Source organism: Paramormyrops kingsleyae, chromosome 1 (assembly GCF_048594095.1).
Source record: "Paramormyrops kingsleyae isolate MSU_618 chromosome 1, PKINGS_0.4, whole genome shotgun sequence".
Lineage (NCBI taxonomy): Eukaryota > Metazoa > Chordata > Actinopteri > Osteoglossiformes > Mormyridae > Paramormyrops > Paramormyrops kingsleyae.
In genome coordinates, this window is record NC_132797.1 from 6,091,591 (window position 1) to 6,115,279 (window position 23,689).

Consider the following 23,689-nt stretch of genomic DNA (forward strand, 5'->3'; position numbering starts at 1 on the left):
ATTTTTGAACGAAAATAAGGCAGAAATAAAGCATATTTGACAGCCATTTTCAAATCCCCACCAAGCAAATTAAATTCCTCAGTTTGCCATCAAAGGGCAAAGATGCGGTTAAGGCGGGCCGGGGCTTCAGGCTTACGCAGGGCCTTCTAAAGAGGAGCAGGGGATTCTGGGAAATGGGGGGGGGGGGCGCAAGATCAGTGGCAGGTCCTGCCTAGCAATCCCAGCACCACTGCAGGGAAACTGAGTAGACAGACAAACCAAAGCTGTAAAGAAGCTCTCATATCGGCAGACGAAGGTCCCAACCTTTCATGAAACCTCTCCGCATTTATACTACAGTAAATTAACTCATTTATCAGATGCGTTTATCCGAAGTAACTCAGAATAGATGGAAGGGTTACAATTTGTGTGCGTTCCCTGGGATTTGAACCCGCAACCTGGGTGTTGTGAAGACAAATGCTCTACTTGAGTTACAGGTGGTGTGTAGAGGGCAGGTCTTCCTCTGCTATGCAATGGGCACTCAAAGCTATCAACTGAACTGTAGGTTTGTTGCTTTGCAAGTGGGGGCAGCTCGAATCTGCCTATGCCCCCACCAGCTGCATCCTGGGAGCATCACCTGCGCTTATGGATTCTGGGCAGGATCTGTGCTCATCCTGACAGGACGTAGCCGTTTTCCCGTTGGCCCGGTCTACTGGGGACCGGTCACTATATCCCACATGCACACCCATGGGCGGGAGCAATAGAACATCCAAGGACGCTGGCAATCCAGAACCCAAAAGTGGCTCTTCGCACTTCTGACAGGTTACGAGTTAAATTGAGGACGGTCGCGTGACTGACAGCTTCTTCTCCTGCGAGGTATTTCTGGATGACCGGGTCCTGGGTGAGGAGATTCTGACAGCAGACACAGGGGTCCGTACTTTTTTCTGATAAAAAAGGCTGAGAATATCACCCAATCCAATGTGACGAAAGGAGTTCATCTCAATCTCGGATGACGGAACAGAGAAAAATCAGAGGCGAATACTGCATGGATGACATAGGATGGTTTGTGGAAAAACTTGCCTTCCAAGGCAGGAGAATGTTGAAAGTTAAACACATAAGACGACAAAACATAAAAACCTGGACAGAGGGTTCCCATGGGGTTTGGGCCCACAGATGCATCCCTTTGCTAATGCCTAACCTTGTAGGAGGAGGTTGGTCCTGACCAACGTGATTCAACTTGTCCCTGTTTATTAATGCCTCATTCTGATTGGCCGAGTCCATCCCCGGTTTAGGAACACGATTGGTACTCGTGTATTCCAGGAATCCCAGTACGTACAGAGAGGTGACGGCTTCACAGGCGGACACCTCACGAGTCTGCAGACAAGCTGCTCCCGCATTAGTATGGATTTATGCAACATCCTCGATCTCGCTTTGGAGGACAGAATTACTCGCGTTAAAATTCAGATGGAGTCAGACAGCGACAAATTCAGAAAGCCTGAAAAACAAACCACACATCCCACAAATTACAGTTGAGGTCACAAAGCAGGCAGACTTCACTCTTCTACAGAATTAGACTTCTGCTAAGAAGCTCGCATAAAAGGAAAGAACCAGGCCATTTCTTCTCCTAGCCTGTTATGGTCTGAAGTTCTAGCATGTGCCGCTAAGTTAATGTGGGCACCACTACCCCATTCCGGTAACTAATCCATACCGCAGCTCGAGACCTTAATCCTCATCTACTGGGAATATCCAGACTTCTACTTCCTCTCCTGGAGAGGGGAGATAAGTATCTCTCCCAGAATGTCAGCGGGCTTTCAAACGAAGACGTCTGAAAAGAGGGCACGGTGCCTCATATCCCAATGACCTGGGTATTATTTCAGAAAAAACCCTTCTTCAGAAAAAAAAAAAAAATCAAGCAATATCTCTGGCTATACAAACTATGAGAGGCACCCCTTAACTATGCTTTTTTGTTTTCAGTAGCGTTGCAGTGCCTACGTCAAATACTCGAGAAAAAAAGCTATTTGCAATTTAATAGCTACTGAAGTTACCTCAGAAGAAAAGATCGTCATTTGTTCAAGGACGAGAATCCGAAGGCATCTTTTATGTTGCCAATAACCTTCAAACATGCAAGATGTATGATTTTTGATGCCGCAATAATGCATCTGCTACTGGCCCTGAGCCAAACCCAAAATGTCCCTTGAAGGAGCGCGACTGCGGCACAAAGAACAAAGCGGATGAACCCTCTGGCAGATCCTGTCATTAGCCGGCGTCGATCAGCAGCCACAAAATGCCACATTCCCCAGCAACGAGGTTTTTGGTTCTGCCGCTCCATCTTTCACTTGCAAAACAGGTTAAAACAAAATACATTAAAATTCAAGAGGGCAACCCAACCTTGAGAACATGGTGGCTGACTCGCGATGACGACTACTGCTGCAAGTGCAAACGCAAGGCCGCATGAATCAACCGCGGCCACGGCGGTATGGATTTCTGTATGGATTCATCTCGCTTTGCAGAAGAACCGGCCGAATTTCCATTCAGACAGTAGGAAGGCAGCCTTCAATATCTACTTCTCCAGCAAGTGTTAGGCGAAATTGGCACCTTGAGATCAACCAGCTCCACATCAACCAGAGCTTCTGTTAGGCCGTAAATATCGACTTTATGGTTATAAAAATGCAAGCGTTTGTCAAAAGAGAAATCTTTCCTGCCCGCTTTTCAGAAGGGAGGTGGGACAGAAAGGCAAGCAAGCGATAAACTGAAAACACGTAAAATATGACAGCTGCGGGTATGCAGACTCGTGACCTTAGCGTGGTGACGCTAACAGACATGTACATCTTACATATAAACCCCTCTAGACGCTACACCAGACAAACAGAGGCTACAGAGGTATTCAGAAAAATTCAGAAAAAAGTCCAAAAAAAAAATCCAGAAAATTATAAGCCAACACATTTAAACTGCACACTGCGGGGCTAAGATTCCTTGGTAGGTGCATTCTGTGCGTATTGTGTGAAATCTGACAGCAAGGCGTCCGCAGTCGGAGGATCTCTCACCACTCATTAAGGCACGGCCATCCGTGAAACAAGACAAACAAGAAGAAACAAACATTTAACAAGACACTGTCAAGGAACTATGGAGTTTCCAGTATACGGTAAATTAAAATTAAAATCTAGCTATTTTTTTCCTCCAAATAAGGTGTTGAGTGTCTGATACAAATAGTGCAGAGAGAGACTTGAGTACTGCTTTCCCACACCAAAGATGGCTACCTTAACCACGAGAGCAACAGGACGAAGGTACCAAGATCATGGAACTACGTAACACACCGAGCCTCAGGCAGGTCTAACGTCTGTGCTGCTCTCGGCACCCACAGTAACAAAGGGCACGACTTCTGCAGTCTTATAAAGTCGACACAGCACCCGGCTCAGCGGTCGAGAGGCTCTGCACAGGAGGAGAAATGACCATCCCAACTTTCACGAAGATGTCAGCTTACATCCATCTTGAATGGGATCAAAGCGGCCGCCGCACTCAGCATGGGGCACAGCACTAACGACTATTTTCACATCTACAGTTAAGGATACAGCAAAGAGGTGAAAATCCGTAATCTGTGTATCCATAACTAAACTAATGCAGCCCCACCCCTCCAATTACCCAACAACTAGCACCAGAATTCGTTTGATGCTGGAAATAACAGCGTTTCCATTTACCAAAGTTAAGGGTCCAGTAAGGCTGCAAGGATTTTCAAACGCAGGTAGAGATTTTACTACAAATCACACCTCGCAAAGACGATACTGCGATACTGGCCCGTTTCGAACCCGGAGTCTTCGCCTCTTGCGGGGTAATGGCCATGGTAGGGATGGCAGGTTAAGGCTAATTGACAGGTAGGATGGTTGCTGTGGAAAACTGGTTCAAAATGGTTTAATTATGTTGCCCTGTGCTAGGTGTCTGGAGTGAGGGACCGGAGTAGGACAGCAAGTTAGGGAAGAAGCCCCGCCCTCTGCACTGCTTTCGGGTGTAAAAGACGGGGGTGCAAAAGACGGGGGTGCAAAAGACGGGGGTGCAAAAGACGGGGGTGCAGAGCGGAGACCTGCTTCATAGCCAAGTAAAACCATCTTGTTTTTCTGTACATATTTCTCGGAAAAGCCAAAAGAACCGTGGGACAGTTTCTGACCATGGCACGCACTCCGGCTGCTAAAAATGGCCGCCCTCTCGGTTAATGCGGTAACCTTTGGCTGATTGTGTCTGAGACTCACCGCTCCATAGCAACGGTAATGAGTCACGGCGGCGCAGTGCCAGCGTGCCGGGGGCCCCCCCCGACCCTCCCCGGATCAAGGCCTTTTCATTATCTGAGCCGCTCACCAGCGTGTTTCAAAAAAAATAATAATAATAAAATAAAAGGCAAGGCCTCCTTGTCCCATGAGGTGGGGGGGACCAAAGAGTCTCTCCCCCCAATTGGATTCTCTCTTTTCAGGATGGAGGTGGGGGGGGGCGGGGGGGGTCAGCACATAGGACCACGTCGGCTGTTTAGCATGATTAAGTGCCTTGACTAAAGTGTGCGTTAACGGCTAATCAAAGCAGCAAGAAAACATCCCATTGAAATTAAAAGCCTGATCCACTTAACACATCCTCTAGCCTTGATGATTGGGGTGGGGGGAGGGTTTCCATCCTCCCTTTCAAAAGCACTGGCTCTCAAAACTAAAAGCTTTGGACGATTGGGGGGCGGGGCCCCTCGCTAAACGCTAACACGTTAACTTGGAGATCAGGCGCTCAGAACATTGATTTTAATCAACGTTTATTAAAACGAGGGCCTAATTGTATATCTGGCGGACACATTTCGCTCGGATCCAAAATCAAGGCTGCCGAGGACGGCCATAATTTATTTACTGCGATTTATAATAAGCATAATCAAATAAATGGAAGATTTCAGGACAATTGGAAAAACAATGCTGGTGGCTGAGGGAAGCGGGCCGCAAATGCCATTAGCGGGACGGCGAGAAAATGTCACGCGGCGGCATCGCTCAAACGCCGCGGAGCGACAGGACGAGGACACGCCCGCGTCGAAACGCCATGGATAAAATTAAACCATACCAAATGGCAAGTTATGAAACATACAGCTAAATCAATTAGGAGGTGTTCCGGGGGTGTGTGTGTGTGGGGGGGGGGGACACGCACGATTACACGTCCTGTAAGGGAATTTGGAGGGGGAGGGGGCGGTATTTGGCGGTGTGATTAAGCTGGTCGGTGACGGAAGGCAATTTAGCGGCAATGAAGACTGAGAAACTCCAAATTAAGAGCGAGGCACCGGGAGCCCAGAGACGCTGGAAGGGCTTCAGAAACGATTCATTGTCCCAGACAAACCAGTAAGGACAACACACCCCTTTAATTTTTGGGCCCCATTAGTGAACACGTCGTACTGATGATGCTGCTCTCAACCGATGCCTGTTAGTGACATAATGTGCCAATTTTTATTAATCTATGTATCTAGGCTCCGAAAGCAGAGATCAGAAACTTGAATTTCACCATTAGAATATACAACTATTAGAGTTGATCTGCCAAGATAAAGATGGACATGAACAGAAAGGCTCAGGATGAGTTGCCAAGAAGGAGTGGATCAAGTTCACACCCCTCCTAAGCCCTCCCACTATGAGACAGGTTCCCTGAACTGGGGGGTGTAACTGAACAGGCCAAACTACCCTGACCAGCAAAAAAAAAAAAAAAAGTCGGCATTTGAATTTTTTTAGCTTTGATTATGCCGCACATTTGTCATTCCATTGTTTCCAAAGGCTTATGCAACATCTCATCCTCCATCACATCCCAGAGACTTTCAATGAGGTTAAGGTCACAACTCTGTGGTGACCAAGTCACGCGTGAAAATGGTTCCTCATGCTCCCTGAACCACTCTTTGACAATTCGAACCCAATGAATCTTGGCATTCTTGTCCTGGAATATGCCCATGCCAACAGGGAAGAAAAAATCCATTGATGATGGATGGAGGTGTAACCTGACCATTCAGTAGATTCAGGTACTCAGCTGACTTTACTTTATTGCTGCATAACGTAGCTGAGCTGTAATAATAATCCAGTCATTGGCTCTTAAGTATTTGCTGATATAAATTCAAATGGCGACTTTTTTTTTTTTTTTGGCTGGGCAGCGTATACGGGAACGGCAGCAGCAAACAAAATATGCAGGCGTGACTTCGAGGAGGAGACCTTGTTCTGACAGAAGGGGTCTGTCCAGCCCCGAGAACCAGAAGGCTTCGGTAGGCCTGGTGAACCGGCCTCGTTAGGCAGAGAATATTAATTGGCAGAGAGAGGCCATTTACCGCAGTGGCATCTGTGCTGGATAAAACCAGATCCCTTCGGTTTAAAACCTCACGAGGCAGCAGCGCTAATATACATGAGAAACCCGAGTTGTTCAGCCGCCGTGTCTTTAGCCGTGCGTTCCCAGCTAACAAGGCTCTGGAGAAGGGCCATACCAACCCCGTACCCCGTCAGGTCCAAGCCAAGGAGCAGATGAAGCTGATGATCGGGCTGGAAAAAAAAACACCGCAACCAAAAACGGGAAATAAAACAAGCAGTCTTCTGGCGGCATCACCCACCCCCACTCACCCATTGGAACGGACCGGGCATCACAGCTGCCCAAAATGTACACACAAAGGAGCGTCCTTGATGGTGATGGTATTAAAGCACAATTGGTATTCAAGTCAACCACTCCTACAGTGGTGGGGGGGTGGGGGCATTGAAATGCCAATAAGCTTGTGGCATATCTGTACAGCCAAGTCCGTTACCCCCCACAACATTCATAAATTAGATCTTAAAAAATAATAAAAAAAAAACAAACATGATGCAAAAATCAATGCCTGTTCACAAGGAAATGAGAAACTACAGCTAAACTCTTATGCGGGAAGCGGAACATTCCAGAAGCACACTGCGCCACCGACGTATCCCACGATGCCCCCGGGGGGGAGCCGGCACTCACCGGCCAGCAGGAAGGTGATCAGGCACGTTTCTTTGGGCATGTAGAGTTTGAGGCGAGATCCGCTGAAGACGTATTCGACCACAGCCTCGGAGCGGCCCGCCCGCTGGAGGAAAGGCAGGAACTGCTTCGCCTTCTGCGTCTCCTGGGGGGGGTGCGAGAGAAAGTGGTGGGTTTCAGAACAGAGGTGTAGGACCCCTCCCCCCACAAGTGTCAGGCTGGATTTCTGGGACCCAACAACCATGCTGGGAACCATGGACTGTGGGACACATTCAGACAAGGGGGGGGGGGGGGGGGGGTGGTGATTTCAAGACAGTGGGGGCATGTCATCCTAAACAGACAAATGCTATTGTACTACAGAACTATGCGGACTATTATTAATAAAGTTATATCGGTTTTGAGTCATTTTAATTCTCTCATCAGTGCTCAACACTGCATTCTTAATGATGCTCTGAAGGCAGGGAGGCCCCCCCCCGGCTCCCGGCCCCCCAGTTCCATGGTCCATGCTGGGAATAACAGGCTTAGCACCCTAGCAGGAGGTGGATTTCATCAAGCTTCAAGTTTGCTTTCAAGCGACCTGGAAAGAGCAGGGAGCTGAGGGCGGCCCGATGGCGAATGCATGAGCACTGGAGATGTAACAGAGTACAGCCTCAGGCGGGGGGGCATAGCCACAGGAGTGACTCCAACTCTGGTGCTCACTGTTTGAAGGACAGGGGCATTTTGTTGTTTACATTCACAACACAGCACAGGAGTGCAAACAGGATTAGCGCGCGGGGTTGGCTCTGGGCACTTAAGGGCACGCGGATTTCCAGAGCCGGGGCGTGGGTCCCCCCCAGATAATCTGTAAATATGGACTTCAATCCATACCTCAGCCACTAATTGAAAGGCCAAAGAATGGCAGGACAGATCCACCATTTAAGAGAAAAAAAAAAACAAAACTACAAAAACTGCAATGATGGGACCAGCGCCTCCGTCAGGCCAGAAAAATCCAGTTTGGGGTGAGGAGAGCGACAGGCCGACTCACAGCTGGATTAATTAACCTCCTTCTAACACGGACGGCCCTCGCTGGCCCGAGACGGGAGGTAGAGTTGAGATGTCTGTGCAGCAGAGAAATGGGGAACAGGTGCGCGTTCCGTACGTGTCGCGTTGGCAGAACATCTTCTGGCTGCCGCGGGCCATCACTCAAGGGTGCTGATTGTGGTGGGGGTGGCGTGCATCACTGTCATGAGACGGCTCCTTTTTTACACAGATGAAGGCCTCCAGCCCAAACGGGGGGGGGGAGGGGGCACGGGGGGGCATGGGTCCACTTTCCTAATGGCACATTCCCGCCACACCCAGCTGTGCCACGGTCAGTGGGTGAGTCATACTGGGGGCTCCACCCCCCGGGCACAAGCCAGATCTGAGGACCACAGGATCTCCAGACCAAAGCCAAGCCTTCCAGGAGCATGAATGAGTGCGCGGGGGGGGGGGTGCACTTATGACATGCATCCAGGCCTCCCTCCAGGAGTGCAGCGGAAAACAACGACCAGCACTTCACCAGAGATGAGTCACCTGCGGCATCAGGGTTCTGAACCGGCATGACTCGCTCAGACTCACTCCGGCATATAAGTCTTATTATAGCCCCCTTATGTATCTCGCTTCTACCGAACACCGAACTTTCCCCGCCCCATGACCGATGGCACCGTGGTCTGTCAGCTCAAACCAGACTTCCCGGTGTGACTCTCCCGAATAACTACCCGCTGGAAGATTAACATCGCGCTGCTGGGGGAGTCAGGGACTGGGGGGGGGTAGGGGAACTGAAAGACCAAGCAAGCCTAGAAGGAAAATCTCACAGAATCCCGCGGTATGAGAGAACGAAAAGGTCCAATAAGCATCGGAAATGGACCATCGGAAGGCCAAAGCAACGTTTCCCAATGATTTCAAGCACCGACTCTATTCCGGTGCTAATGATCACTCTCCGGTCTCTGGGACTGGAAGCACACTGCCCACAAAGTTATGACAGAGCGGGGGGACGGGGGGGGGGGGGAGCCTTCTCCAGAAGGAATGAGTACTGGAGGGAGAGGCTTAATGAGTCAGCAGGAAGCCAGTGGAGAATCTGGTTAAATACAACCCACTGCCCCCTCCCCCCGCACACAGGGCGCTGGCCTAATTCAGCACCTGCCATCTTAAAAATACCCTGCCCAGGGCTGATCGAACCGGAGAGGGTGGGACAAGGGGAAAAAAAAAGGCTCTTTAGAAAAACTGATGCAATTTGGGGCCGGTAATGGGGATCACATTAGTGACCCCTAACTGGTGATGCAGGGGAGGGGGGATGCAAAGTGGGAGGGGGGGGGTAGTTTCAGATTCAATTTGTCACACGTAGAAGAATGGAGACATACGTCCATCGAGCGGCTCACTGTCTGGAATTCTATCCCGCTCATTTCACTCGGAATCGGCGCAGATTTCCGAGGCAGCCCTGCTTTTCCAGGACAGAGGCGCGGCAGGGCTGAATGCGCCCGTAAACACTCGCGTTCCTCGCTGACAAACGCTGTAATACATTTCATGTTTCCTTGAGACGCGTCCCGGATAAAATTAGGATGCAGCGCAGTGCCGGGGGAAGAGTCTGAGCGCGAAGGAGACGGGTCTTAGCTAAGGGCTTTTTTTTAAATTTTTTTAATGTAGTCCTAAATTGCAACCCAAGCACACAAAGCAGAGGGGGGTGTTGCAGATGTGGCAAAGCCAAATCTCCTGGGGCCCAGAGTCCTCAAACGACTCGGGTGGCGTCGAAATGACTTTGGCCACCTGCCGTTTGTAATCCTGTCACGCGGACAATGAAAGGACACGCGAGAGGACTGACCGGCTTCTTCGTGAAGGGACCCCACCCCGAGTCGGCAGGCGTACTCACCCCAGAAATATCAGCCACTCTGTGGATGGGAAGCTCCTTTTTGCTGTGCAGGCCCTTAGCATTCTTTATGGCCCTACAATTTAATAAACAAACATACAAACATGTCAGCTCATCACTGGAATAAAGCGGAGAGCAACACTAACTTGGACCAATCAGGATGCTCGATATTGAAACCGCTTCAGTTCTGTCACATTGTGCTATAGGGGGAAGGAGGCGTTTTTTTTGCTTCTCTCAGCTAAACGGACAGCGTACAATGAGGGCTGTGTGTATAATGAGGGCTAATTTAACAGGCCATGTTAAAAAGGCCAGAGCACATCGCACTCAGAGGTAAACAACAAACCAGGCCACGGCATGAAAGCGAACGGCAGCCCCCTTACCGACGGCAGCAGTCGATACACCAAACCCGCATGGTCATGAAAACAAATTGATCTGAGCCCAGCCAGGAAAGTGCAGTCCAAGCCCGGGGCCCCATCCGCGTCCCTGCCCTACATTCTCCTGAAATTAATGAGGCGAGCCGCCGCCTGTCCCATCCCCCGGAGGGGCCCCGGGTCCCCTCTCCGTCCCAGTGACCGGAAAGGACAGCAAAGCCCAACGCGCCGGCTGCGGGTCACATGACCAGGGTGCGGATCACACACACTGAGATTCGATTATAATAAGCTACACGCTGTACTCTCCACAGAACCCCGTCACCCAAATCAGGACTCAAGATACTGCCATTATCCGCCGCTTTCAAAACCACCCTTTATCGCGCCCTGCTTTCTCAATTCCATCGCCACGCGAAGTGGAATGAGGATGACTTCCCACAATGCACCGGGAAGTCTCAGCACAGAGCGAGGGGACAGGAGAGAGCCATCTTAACGCTTAGCCACATGCTCCTGAGTTCCACATAGCACATACTCTAACCGCACAAGCAGTGCAGTAAATCCAGTCCAGGGGACCTTGACAGCAGGACATAAGACATAAAACACCTTTATAGTGATTGTAAAAACATACAATGGAATTCGTGTGGCAACTATCATGTATGACGCTGAAATGAGATGCAAGGTGCAGTCTGGCCTCCTGAAGATTTAAGGGGAGCCTGGGGGAGATTTAGAAAAGTGATGGTACCACTAACATCCCGCTCTGCCAGACGCAACGTCTCAGAGCTACGGGAAGATTAGCATTTAGCCATCAAGCTAATTATAAAGCTGTAAAGGAATGAGTCTGATGGACCCTGGGTGAGGTGAGATCATCCCATTTCAAGACGCCAGTACAGAATTCTGGATGGGGAAGCGGCAGCGGAGGCTCGGGGGAGGAGAGCCATCAGCAGCTACAGCGCTAAGGCGGAGACGGCGGCTGCAGCAGGACAACGCTGACCTGGCCTCGGCAGCGAGAAGCTCGTCGTAGTGCGAGGACCTCTGGTCGTCGTCTTGCCGGTACCGGATGACTGTGGCCAGGCCTTTGCTGACCAGGGCCTCGGCGATGTTACTGCGGGGAGCAGGGGAAAAAAAAGCACACAGAAATACATACAATTAGCATGATGTGGAAAAGCTCAACGGCAAAAAGCAAAGCCACTGCATGTTAATACTCCCGTTAGCGGGGATCGGGGGTGACTGTCAGGAAGCGCAAACGCGACATTAAACGGAGCCTCATAATGAGCAGGCTGCCTCAAAGGCCCACAAAAGCTTTTCACACATCAGGCGACCCCCACAGCCTGCCCCCCCCCCCCCCGAGTGAGACGGGCACCGCATTCCCATCCCGGGTACTGAGGAGATAAACACAGCCTTTGTAATAAGCAGCAGATAAAGGTTGACATTTCCTAAAAGTCGGCGGATAAGAACGTGGGATTCAACACACAGCCACCGCCCCCGTCAGCCGGCGTGCACAGCTGCGCCCCCTGCTGGGCCGCAATGGGCTGACGCCTGTCATGCATCCAGGAGAGGGCATGGACCACAACCTGGTACGCCCCCCCCCCAAAGACAGGTGGACAGGGCCAGTAGAGTTCAGGGAAAACCGATTTGCCTGTCTGTTTGGGGTCCTGTAATGACAGGCTACACCGGGGGGGGGCTTCCAGACCGTGATGTTCCAACATATTTGGGGGCATATTTAAGAAGGCTCAAAGAGGGCAATTTGGAATTACATTTTGGGGGGGGGGGATTTGGTTGCCAGGCAACAAGCGGGGGCCAGAGGGCCAATAGAGAAGGCCAGCCTCCCGTTTACTCTGTCATAACCATGACAGCCCCTTACAGCAGTAAACTGAAAGGGTCAGTTATTACTGCGGAGTGCTGTTATTGACAGGACAGACACCTTCATGTGATACAGCCTAGGGGGACTAGTATGCTCCAGCCCAGGTACGGGGTTATACAAAGTGCCACAGCCAGTGATGACCTCACTCAGGGGCTGTGGTTCCGAGGGGCTCGCACATTCTTACCGACCAATCACATGGTCGTATATTCTTACCACTCGGCGCACTAAACGTGTTCTTTATTAACGGAGAGATGCAAGCGCATCGGCTGACCCACACACTCGGGGCAAAAACACGGTAAATCACATTTACCCTAAAATCAATGTGCAGTACGCCGGGGGCGTGAGGCTTACCACAACATATTTTACCAGAATTACCACCGCGTGCGCGCCCTGCTGCCTCAGTTAGCGATGTCGGTGCGCATTTGGACATTAAATAAGACACGCCTGTATGTTTGCAGCTTTGACCGCGTGAGGAGGGCAGCTGGGTACTGGCAAAAGCATGCAGAGCCCTTGGAGCACGGCGGCGAAGGACGGCGGCTTTAATAAACTGGGCCAGATTGACGAGGACTCCAAGACTATCCTGACCTGCCATAAAAGCCAACACGGTTCGTTATAATGGCAGAGGGCAGCCAACGTGGTGATTAAGGGCCATTCAGCAAGACGACCAAAAATGGGGGAGAGAGTGGGAGGAGGCCCTTCCCACATGGGAGGGAGAAAGAAGCACAAAATGTGTGTGTTGGGGGGGGGGGGGGGGGGGGGATGGGTACTGTGGTTAATTCTATTTTTAAAAACCTTTTAGCTACTTCAGAAAAAGTCATTTCTACCTGAAGAGGAATGAATGGTAAATGTTAAAATGCTAACAGTGGTAATTATAATAAAATATCAAATTGGATGATGACGGCACCTGGACTTCTGCTGGGGACGGGGTCAGAAACTGCCAGAGCCCCGAGGAGGCCCGAGGAGGCCCAAGGACGCCCGAGGAGCCCCGAGGTTGCAGTACGGCAACATGGCGGATACTCACATGCCCCCGATGGTGACCGTGGCACAGGTGCGCTCTGGGAAGGCGGGAATGGAAGATGTGCCCAAGTCCGTGGCCGCAGTGGCCGCCCTGATGTAGTCCACGGTGACGTTGACCTGAGAGAGGAAGTGGGGGGGGGGGGGGGGTGTTATCTGGGGGCTGCTACAAGCCAGGAATGCGAGAAACAGGAAATAATGGACATAATAAATCAGGGCAAATAAACCTATGAAACTGAACTAGTCAGGCAGGGAAAAGAAATGTCTTACTTCATTACAGCTGTCCAGACAACAAGAAATGTACAAAAAAGCAGAATTTTAGCAAAAAGTTCACATCCAATAAGCCCTTTCATGGGTGTGGGGGGGTATTTCAATATCTCACGGAAATAGCAGTTTAGAGAGAAGCACTCATCTAAAACTCAAAATAAAACTATATCTGCAGAGAAATAACTGAACATTTCCCTTCAGCAATTCTGCATAATTCAAATAAATTTCCCTGTCACAAAAACTGAAAGAGGTACCAAGATGACGGAACCACTAGCAAGTAAAAACAAGCATCACGCCGCTCGAACAACAGAGAACTAAGCCGGAGTGCATCATGGGATACGCTGCAAATAATTCATTTTGTAGGTAAATAAAAGACCTCTCTTACGACTCAGACAAACTCCCATGTCTGGAAGCTAAGCACACAGATAATTTGACAAGTGCAGGTACGACAGCACCTGTTACGTAAACACTCAAACCGTACCTTTCGCCTTAACCACACAAGAAAACCAGTAAACATGCGCAATGCACAGAAAGCCAAGCCTGGATCTGAAGGCATTTTCTAGCCACGTGAAAACTGGCATTAAGTAATTTCCAGAAACTGGCTCAAATTTTAAGTGCCCAGTCCTATTCGAAACAGGTGAGCTGTCAGCACCAAGCCACTTAGAATGACGCAAGGAGGAGACTTGCTCAAAACACGGCAACACCAAGACAGTTTAATGACTCGGCGATGCTACTCGTTGCCATGCTACCCATCCGACCCACCCCAACGACCACCCCAACTCCTCCTCTCCCGCTGCATCTCTGTTTGTGGATGACCAAGCCGCGGGCAGAGAAAAGATCACGGCCAATCGATTCCTTTCACTTAAACGGCATGAGATCATGAGTCAAGGCGATGGGGAACGCCAGGATTGGCGGTGCTCAGAAACACAAGAGTTTCAAACCGTCAAAATCCCACCCATAGCTAGTCGGGCAAGCGGCACGCGCAAACCACATAGTCAAATTCAATCTACAAACACACGCTTAAACAAAATTAAATACTTCAGCCCGACGGCTACACATCGATCGTCTAGCCCCGAGCTATTAGATGAGAGTGACGGGACCCGGCATTAGGTGCTCGGCGAATCCACACACGAAAATAACTACAAAGAGTCGGGGCGTAATTAGGCTAATGGCGAAGGCTAGAAGCTACGTATTGACGTCAGGCAGTAAAATGCCCGAGAATCGAAAGACTGTTTGATGTCACAGGCAATTAATTACCTCAGCCTTTATATGCCACCGGCATTTGCATATTTACAAATGAGGAATAGGCTGAGAGACCAGAAAATAAAAAAAAATAAAAAATAAAACCTCCGGACCAGGAATATTCCGATATTAGGCACAAAGCAATAAGAGCAGGCAATGATTCTGCACAAACTGCCAATACCGATGAGGACTCGGGCTGAGTACACTCTTATCAGCCCAACAACGGCCATCCGTTACGGTGTACAGCCAAAGACACAGAATCGCAATTCTCGTATAGGCCGTGCCTCTGGCAGGGGGTGCACACGGAGCCAATCATTTTTCACCGACAGGTCTCCGCCTCGCCTGACCAGACGCCACAAAAGAGACGGGAACATCTGTCTGGAGGAGTGCCGCGGAAAACAGAAAATCGGCTTCATCCTGTCACCAGAGCCCTTGCCAGACCGAAGACGAGATAAACGACGGTCTTCGCAGTTGACTGGAGTCTGGGGAACGTCTGGACGTGCCGAACGACATGCATGGCAGAACCGGTGCCCGATAGCACTCCGGAAATTTCACGTCCAGTTGCCATGTTGACAAGGTGCCAAGAGGAGAAGTGACGGCGAACGAGCAAATCGTGAGATGCCTCAAACAGGCGAGATACCAGGAAACATTCCCACATATCAAACGGCCGCCAAACCCAACCAGCCAAGCTGACAGGGAGCCTCTCATGACATGAGCTACAGCTTCACAAGAGTTCTCTTTAGGAGATAGCAAAAAGTAAAGATATATATTTATATATATATATATATATAAAGAACGGGAACACAACATTCTTCCTTTTTGGTTAATTCCAGACAGGAAACTCAAACTGACCGACAAAAAGCGGCTTTATCTGAGCGCATGACAATCGGAAGGTTTTTGAATTTCCCCGGCTTGGTCTCTGGTCACGTACTCGACGTCAAAACTCTGGAGGGGGGTGTGATCACGACAGGAAAATGAAATAAAAAAGAAAGAGGCATTGCCTTGGGCCCCGCCTGAGCAAGACCTACCACCGGCGTCAGCGACAGTCGCGCACAGAGCTGCGGATTAGGAGAATGTGCTCTTGCCTGATAAGTGGATTAATATGATATTTTCATTCGACTCTCCAAGCCGGGGAGCATGTAACAGAAGGCCGACTTACAAAGTTAGTCAAATCTTGGGGCAGCCTGTGCGCCGGCAAACGAAATTCTGATCGCTCAAAGGAAAAGGCTGCTTCGTGAGGCATCGCCTAATTACCCAGAGCCGGAACGCCAACCTCTCATTCCCAGATTCACCGGCAATCCCCACACGAGAGCAGAGAAGCAACAGGTCCAGCCGATTTGGGATGCAGCACCCTCGGCGTTTAATATCAGCCCTCCATTCATCAAAAACATGAGTGGAAAGGGAGGAAGTGCGTGTATAACAAAGGACAACATTGTACGTCGGTTGTTGCATGAGACGAAGTTTAAGTAAACCGGCCTTTTTGGCTTGAACCAGACAAAACATTTTCAAAAAAATGGAAAAAACATGCCCCGAAGACTAAATTCACATCTATTTCCACAGGCTGTCATGGCAGATATGGTCACGGCATCACGGGCGAGGACGAGCGTTCAGAGGTCATTAAGGCGTGACGCTGGCAGCACGAAGTGTCCGTCTGACCTCAATTTCCGAGAAGATCGTGCTTTGAAATTTCATTGTACTTCAGCGAAGCAGCGATCCAGAGATGAACCTGCCTTCGTAAATAGGGAGCAGGCACTTCCCTCTCCCTCCCCAGGCACTCAAACTGACCCATAAAGGGCACAATTTCTTAAAATAATCAAACCTGAAGTCTAAAATCTATGACAACCTTAAAAGCTACTGAACTCTATTTTACAACATATGACTCAATTAGATACATTCAGCCTGCAAAGGGTCTTAAATATAGCAGACAATGTCCTTTTGGACAGTGACTGTCCAGAGAGTGACAAGCAAAGATTGGTCTTACTCAATATGACGGGTATGTCAGGTACCTTCAAATCACACAGTTGAAGATATGAGTGGGGGGGGGGGGATCCCAACTCAGGCACCCAAAGTGAACTCAGTACGACCTTGGGGGACAGACCCTGATATGCCCCCCACCACTCCATCCAAGTTTTCTTCCCACTCGAGAAAGCTCAACACCGCCCCCCACCCCTCCACAAAAACCCCTGGAAGGACTCTCCGATACCCAGCGAGCAAAGGAAATTCCTGCTTTATCCTCAGAAAGAAATCCCAGCTCTGTCCTTGGGAAAGGGGGGCAACATGCTGCAACACTTTTCCCAGATCATTCCCAAACCTACGGACAAGCGGAGCGTGGCTCACTAAATCGAGGAAATACGGCAGGGAAATGTCACACGGCCGTAACGTTTATTATTAAGCCTTGCATAAGTGAGAGGCGTTATAAGTAAGGAGGAGTGACATCACACCCAGGGATAAACTGATACAAAGGCACAGGAGACCCACAGAAAAAGGACCCAGACGTCTGGGCTACATATGGGGGGGGGGGGGGGGGGGGAGATGGTGTCCCACTCAAGGAGAAACAATCGCATTTTAATTTACTGCTAGGACACACGAACATTAACGACGGAAACCCAATTACTTCCATTAATGAGCTTCTGCTGAGGGTATCCCTGTTAGCAGAACAAATCCATTAAAAGCAGATTTGCAGATTTATTTTATCCCCCCTAAACTTCGCAGTTAATTCCTCGCAGCGGAAGACGACAGAGGACGCTTCCCGTCGCCCCCTGGTGGCCGGTGTCCGGAAGCCCGCGGCGGATGGGCACTCTGTACCTTCTTGCCAATCAGCTTCTTGCGCATGAACTCGCGGGCTTCAAACATGTAGGGGATGTCGTAGAGGGGGCGAAACCTTTTGTCTTTATCCTTGTTCTTTTCCTGTTGGGAGAGAAAAAAAAAACAGTAATCAAACACTGGAGATCCCTCATGTGACATTAGCAGATTGTTCTTGCCTAAAATAAACACCTCTCAGGTTTAAAAAAAATTCTTAAGGGTAAACCTGTAACACGACTCAATATGACTTTTACACACTAGAATATTCTAGAGCTACAGATTTGGAAGCACCATTGTAAGGCTTGCACATAATTCAAAGTGTATGTATGTATACATATGCACATACACAGACATACACACACCCACACTGTACGGACAAAAGTATTGGGACCTCTGGCCATTACACGTACTGGAACTTTTATGACATTGCATTCTAAATCCATAGACATCAATATGAAGTCGCCCCCCCCTTGCAGCTGTAACATGCCATTCTCCGGGGGAGGCTTTCCATAAGATTTTGGAGTGTGTTTGTGGGAATTTTTACCCATTCATTCGTAAGAGTATTTGTGAGGTCAGACACTGATGTTGGACATTAAGGCCTGGCTCGCAATCTCCATTCTAGATCAAGCATACATATATATAATATAGTTGACACACACACACACACACACACACACACACACACACACACACACACAATTCCTGCCATTCACTGCACTTAGTTTCAGGACACAAACCGTGAAGCTGCTCTCTGCCTCTTTACCACTTTTGTTCAATATAACTAATCAAATGAAGCGAGACTGGGAGCTGATCTATTTCAAAAGACAATGGGGACGGGGGGGTGGGCAGGAGGAGGCATTAAATTTTCAGCATGACAATGCGCTGTTAATCTCCACACCTGACTGGGCTACACGGTCAATTTAAGGTCAAACTACGAGCGAACTAACGAGAGCAAGTTCTGAACTGGACTCAATTCTTGCACAGCTTACAAATTGAATTCACATTTGCGGCCACTGCAGCAAATATCAGAGGCGAGCAGGGTGTGGGGGGTGCTGCATTTCATCAGGTGTGGGGGAGGGGGGGGGGTCTCATTCTCCCTTTTATTACCATCACCAGTGATAAGAAACAAGCAACACTTTAAGAGCTCATCAGTCACCCTGTCAGGCTGCGTCCATCTGATTGGTCGAAGGACAAGGGGCCCACCCCCCCCACTGAACCGTGTTGACGGAGGTCGTTCCCCTCGATGCGGTTAAAACTGCCTGACTTAACATTGCGCTCCCACAGGGTGAAGGTCGTATGGTCCCACACCCGCCAACTGCGTGCTGACGAATAAGCCAGTCGGCAGGCGTTTTTAACATAGGGACTTGTGTGTATGGGACACAGACCAGACATGGGGGGTATATAGGCCTTTATGAAGATAGGGGGCACCATCCTTCTGAGCAGTACCTCACTATAAACCCCTTATAAACAATGAGACTGAAATACATTTTCTGACCCCTGCAGTTCGCATCTTTATGGAAGATCCACCCTAAATAGGAAACACCACCCAATGTCCCCCCCCCCAGGCCTGCCGCATGAAATGAGACGCTGGCAAAAGACCGTCACAGGAGACCTGCAGCGGCCCCGCACATGCTTAAACAGTTAGCAGTTAGATATCAGTCCTAGATTATCTGTAGCAGTTTTAAAAATAAAAGGGATTGGTCATCATTCTGGAGGCAGGTAGCAGATCAGAACGTTTGAGACTGCAGATTTTATCTTCAGCAGCTTTTAATCTGCTATTCATAGGGGTGTGTGTGCTTCTAAGGGAGACACACACGTGTGTAGGCACACACACACACACACACACACACACACACACACACACACACACACACACAGAAACGGAGCAGAAGCCTGACGCAGAGAAACTGGAAGGCAGCCTCTGCGACGGCACAGATACATGTAAGCAGTTTCGATTAATTACTGTAGGGAAATGTGGGAGGACCATGAAGGAGTGCAGTGGGGAGGGGGGGGGCACAATGTAAACTGGGGGGGAGCCCATCTCTGACTCATTCCCCCAGTGGCCCAAAGATCCTGCATGGAGGAGGACTGGACAGGCCCTTCATTCCCGATGACAGCCTATGTAACAGGATATCATGGTCGAGTTTTGTTTAGTCATTTCCTTGGTAGCGTTATGCTGGTCCACTCCCTGTCAGAAGACACGCTAAATGCCACGAGTCTCGGGAGATGCAAGGGATAGACTGCTGCAGGACACTGGGAGAGCAGTCACTGGGAGAGCAGTCACTGGGAGAGCAGTCACTGGGAGAGCAGTCACTGGGAGAGCAGTCACTGGGAGAGCAGTCACTGGGCAAACAACGCGCAGGCAGGGGATCTCAGACCATACCGCCACCACGGGACGTTTCAAGAACCATGCCCTCTTTCCCAAGAAACCATCAGCCTGATTTAAGAACCTGCAAGCAGGGTATGTAAGCAATGCAGCGTTTAAGGGGGGAGACTCCAGGTTCATTTCCCAGGGGGCACAGTCTCAGGAGAATGCTTGACCTGGTTCTCTGCAGTAAACCGCTTCTTAAGAACATAATGCTAATATTTAATCAAACATATGCTCATAAACACCCTGCCAGAACCTCCCATCCAGAGTCCCAGGGAAACACTTGTTTCTCTACCCCACCATGACAATCCGAATGGGTTCCAAGACCACACGCTCTGCCCAACTCATCAGTGCACCAACAACCCCCGATGCACATTTGCAACAGTGGCCTGACTACTGCCGTGGGGGATAGTAAGTTAGATTAAACATCTGCTGCTGTTCTCCCAGCAGACTTTTACAGGGACTGAACATCTCTTCATAGAGACCGCCTGGGAAAACGACCATAAGGGACGCTATTTATTTCCCCTAATCAATACTGTATGAGGATGCCAAATAAGCTTTCCAGCAGACGACGGGAACAAGGCGAGCGAAGCAAACAGCAGCCGCTGAGACATGGATACAATCAAAGACAAGGAAGCCCGAGACACGCCAATCAAACTGATGGAAGCCTAAGGTTCAACTTCCGCACCCCACATTACTCGTGAAGAGAATGTAAACAGACAAATCTGCTTCCTCTAAAAGCCTGTATCCTCAAGCAGAACCTCCATAAACAGCCAAGTGTGATACCAGCACACAATCAACAGCAGGAAGGTGAACCCTTAGAAACAGGCGGCTGAAGGAGACAAACGCTATGATGAAGGCAACAATTCCAATTAGTAAATTACCGGAGCGGCAAGATCACAAAACTCCCATGTATGGAGGAGGAGGGATGATTTACGGAATCGCTGCTCTGGAGGGATGCAATATTCATCACGCCAAGAGTGAGCCCAGTCTACCTTCCTGTAAATTCCGTGGCGATAAATCACATTGGCGTTACCAGCGATCGTGTGCAGATCAAGGGAGGTTCAGAGAGACAAGGCATCCTCGTCAGTCAAGTTTTAATTGGGTTATGAGGAGTTTAACGATGCACGTCCTGATGGCTATCGCAGAGTTGCAGAGGACCAGAGAGACTGGTGTTATATCCCTTTCAACGGTACCCCGAGCAAAATCCCTATGGCTATGGCTGACTGCACCATCCAACCCCCAATAACAGTAAAGCCACTGGTAACACAGGTCGGGATCCATTCAACCTTCAATTACGGTGAGAATCAGTCTGTTGGGTAGCAATTAATGATGTGCATCGGTAACCCAAAGGTCACTGGTTCCAATCACAAAACGGAACCTGCTCTAGAACCCATTGGCAAAATGCTTACCATGAGCTCTGCAGACTTGTTAGTAAACAAGTTGAAGACACAAAAAAATATTAAGGTAGTAAGGAGAGGAGAATCATCTCCTCTTGGGGTGTTGGCCAACAAGCAAAGTGGACGTCAACAGATAAACCAACCCAAGGTCCAAAGAGAACAGGATCCAGTATGAATCCATAACAAACATCAGACAGAAGACCGCCTGGCACATCTAGTAGCCTCGCGGCTGCACGGTCCCGCAGCCTCACCTCGCCGTCCTTCCAACAAGCCAGGAACTCCGAGCACAGTGGGAGTCTGGCAAACATGCCAGGGAAGACAACAGAATGCATCCCTGCCAGGAGATAAGTAGGCGAACGGCGGAGTATGACAGACGGGAGGGGGCTGCACGTCGGGTCCGGCGGCCACAAGGACCGAGAGTCCCTCAACCAGCTGGGGGAATCCCACATTTCAGCAGGGGCTAAAGCAGACGTGACAGGCCGATGCACGCCTGTAGGGAGACAAGCTGGGCAGGGGAGGGGGCCCAGTAGGGGACAGGTCGCCAAGTTAACAAGGGATTACAGTGCCTCAGTCTCCACAGAATGTTCTGGAAACCAAACAGGTCTAAAAGGGTAAAAACGCTACACTTAAAGTAAAGACTCTCAAACCAAAGAGGATAGATCAGTCCAAGAGTGGCAAAAACACAGACCAAGTTTGTCTTTAACCAACAATTCTTTTTTTTCCCCCCCACACAATGACGACAAATTTGCCTCATCGGTCAACTCCCTGTCAAAAGGGCATCACATGCCAAGTTAGTTTGAAGTTCATATCTAATAAGGCCTCTGTGCTGCAAAAAGGGCCAAGGAACAGAGTATCAAATTTTAGACAGATGCTGTCAAATTAATTTCTGTAAAGCAGTTGATGCATTACCTGTGGGAATAGGGAGGCGGAGAATAATTCCTTAAGCCAGACACAGGCCTGGCGAAGGCACATCATCAAAACCGCGGTAAGAGCCAGTTTGTTTTGCTTTGTAGAAGGTGTCACGGCTGGTATCCTACAGGATTATTAGAAGTGTGAACTTATAAAAACATGGGGCACTTGGGGAAATGAGCTGAACGGAAAATGGACTTGAAGAAAATCACGCTTGTTCTTGAATTCCTTGATTCCGCCTGCGCAGCGTTTTCAAGCCCCCCTGCCCCCTACCGCAGCCCGTGCTGAGTACCGCACCAACATAATGGAAACCAACAGCTTCGTTTGGTGTGGGCTAGGAGTGCCGATGGTGCAGTCAGTCAATTGCTGACCGGCCCTCCCCCGAAGGAGACGGAACGACACAAGAGAGTCTTTACGAAGACCCCAGCATCAAATCAAGCAGTAGCACCATTATCTGTAGCAGCTGCCAAGAGAAACCAAAGTAGAACCCCTTCAGAACCCTCCTAAAACCTACCTGTAGCCCAGTTCCCACTATAGTACAATTTTACCAACACACCAGACTCAGACTGAAGTACAAGTACAAAAGCACAAGTATTTGTGCTAAACACCAGGTGCAGGAGTCTTACCCTTGCATATACACCATTGCCTCTATAATGGACGTCAGGGCATTAAGAGAACATCCTGTATCGCCATTCCTCACAGGTGGGACAGAGCCACAACTGCTGGCAGGTAAAAACTGCAACCTACTGAACTCCGAGTCTCAGCACACAAAACAGCGCGCTGACTCATCATGGAGCTCAAAACCAAAGGCTCTGCCAGGACTCCTAACCCCGTTCTTTCATTGCTACAGAAGGAACAGCTGTTAAGCAAATAAACTTAAAACGCATGCGTGAGACTCGCCCCGGGCAGGTTGGCAGGCTGAGGAAGGAGCGGGGAGTTTATCTGGGTATGGGAGTGGAGGCAGATTCGACCAAAATATTGGAGAAGGGGGGGAAAAAAAAGGATGTTTCAGAATCAGTATGAAGGACACACATGGAATAGCAAAAATGGCTGACAAGCTGTTTGAAGGGCTACTGGGGATTCAGGGTCAGAATCTGGATGCACATACTGAAAAAACAACCCACACCCTCATTTAACGCTGCATTAGTACGGTCAGGCAGATGCGGAATTTTAGGGTGAACTGCACAAAACAAAACAGGGACAATAAAAAGTCAGATTCCAGCCTTCTGTTTGGAGACAAGTCAAAATTAGATGGCATTTTATGCAAATGTGTTTGGCAGCGTCAAACCCGAACATGGATACACCTGTGCCTGGGTGTGGGGGGTCAGGAGGGCAAGTGTGTAACAGACCGGTGAAAGCAGTTTGTTCTTCTAGACAGAGATTTGGGTCCATTTGCATAACTGTTCGCAACACATGCGCCATCAACTCAGCTGGCTTCTGCGGTACCTGCGCAAGAAAACCAAAAATGGGGGAGAAATACCCCACCCCCAAAAAGCAGACAGCCATTTGATGGGCTCCACTGTCAGCATCACGTGTGATAACCACACAGTCAGGAAAGGCCAGAACATTTGTTGAATGGGTAACAGCTTCGACTAGCCTGCACTAAAAGTAGCCTAGAGGCTAACAGCTAATTAACGA

General features: G+C 49.5%; 1 protein-coding gene across 1 annotated transcript in view; it reads right to left on the bottom strand.

The window, feature by feature from the left end:
* snd1 (staphylococcal nuclease and tudor domain containing 1) overlaps positions 1–23,689 on the bottom strand; it is a 137,265-nt gene that overhangs the window by 94,217 nt on the left and 19,359 nt on the right. Inside the window, exons 11-15 of the mRNA XM_023791412.2 lie at positions 17,378–17,479; positions 13,071–13,183; positions 11,180–11,290; positions 9,824–9,896; positions 6,943–7,084 (exon numbers count right to left, since the gene is read on the bottom strand). Of these exons, the coding sequence (XP_023647180.2) occupies positions 6,943–7,084; positions 9,824–9,896; positions 11,180–11,290; positions 13,071–13,183; positions 17,378–17,479 (541 nt within the window). The remainder of the gene's footprint in view (positions 1–6,942; positions 7,085–9,823; positions 9,897–11,179; positions 11,291–13,070; positions 13,184–17,377; positions 17,480–23,689) is intronic.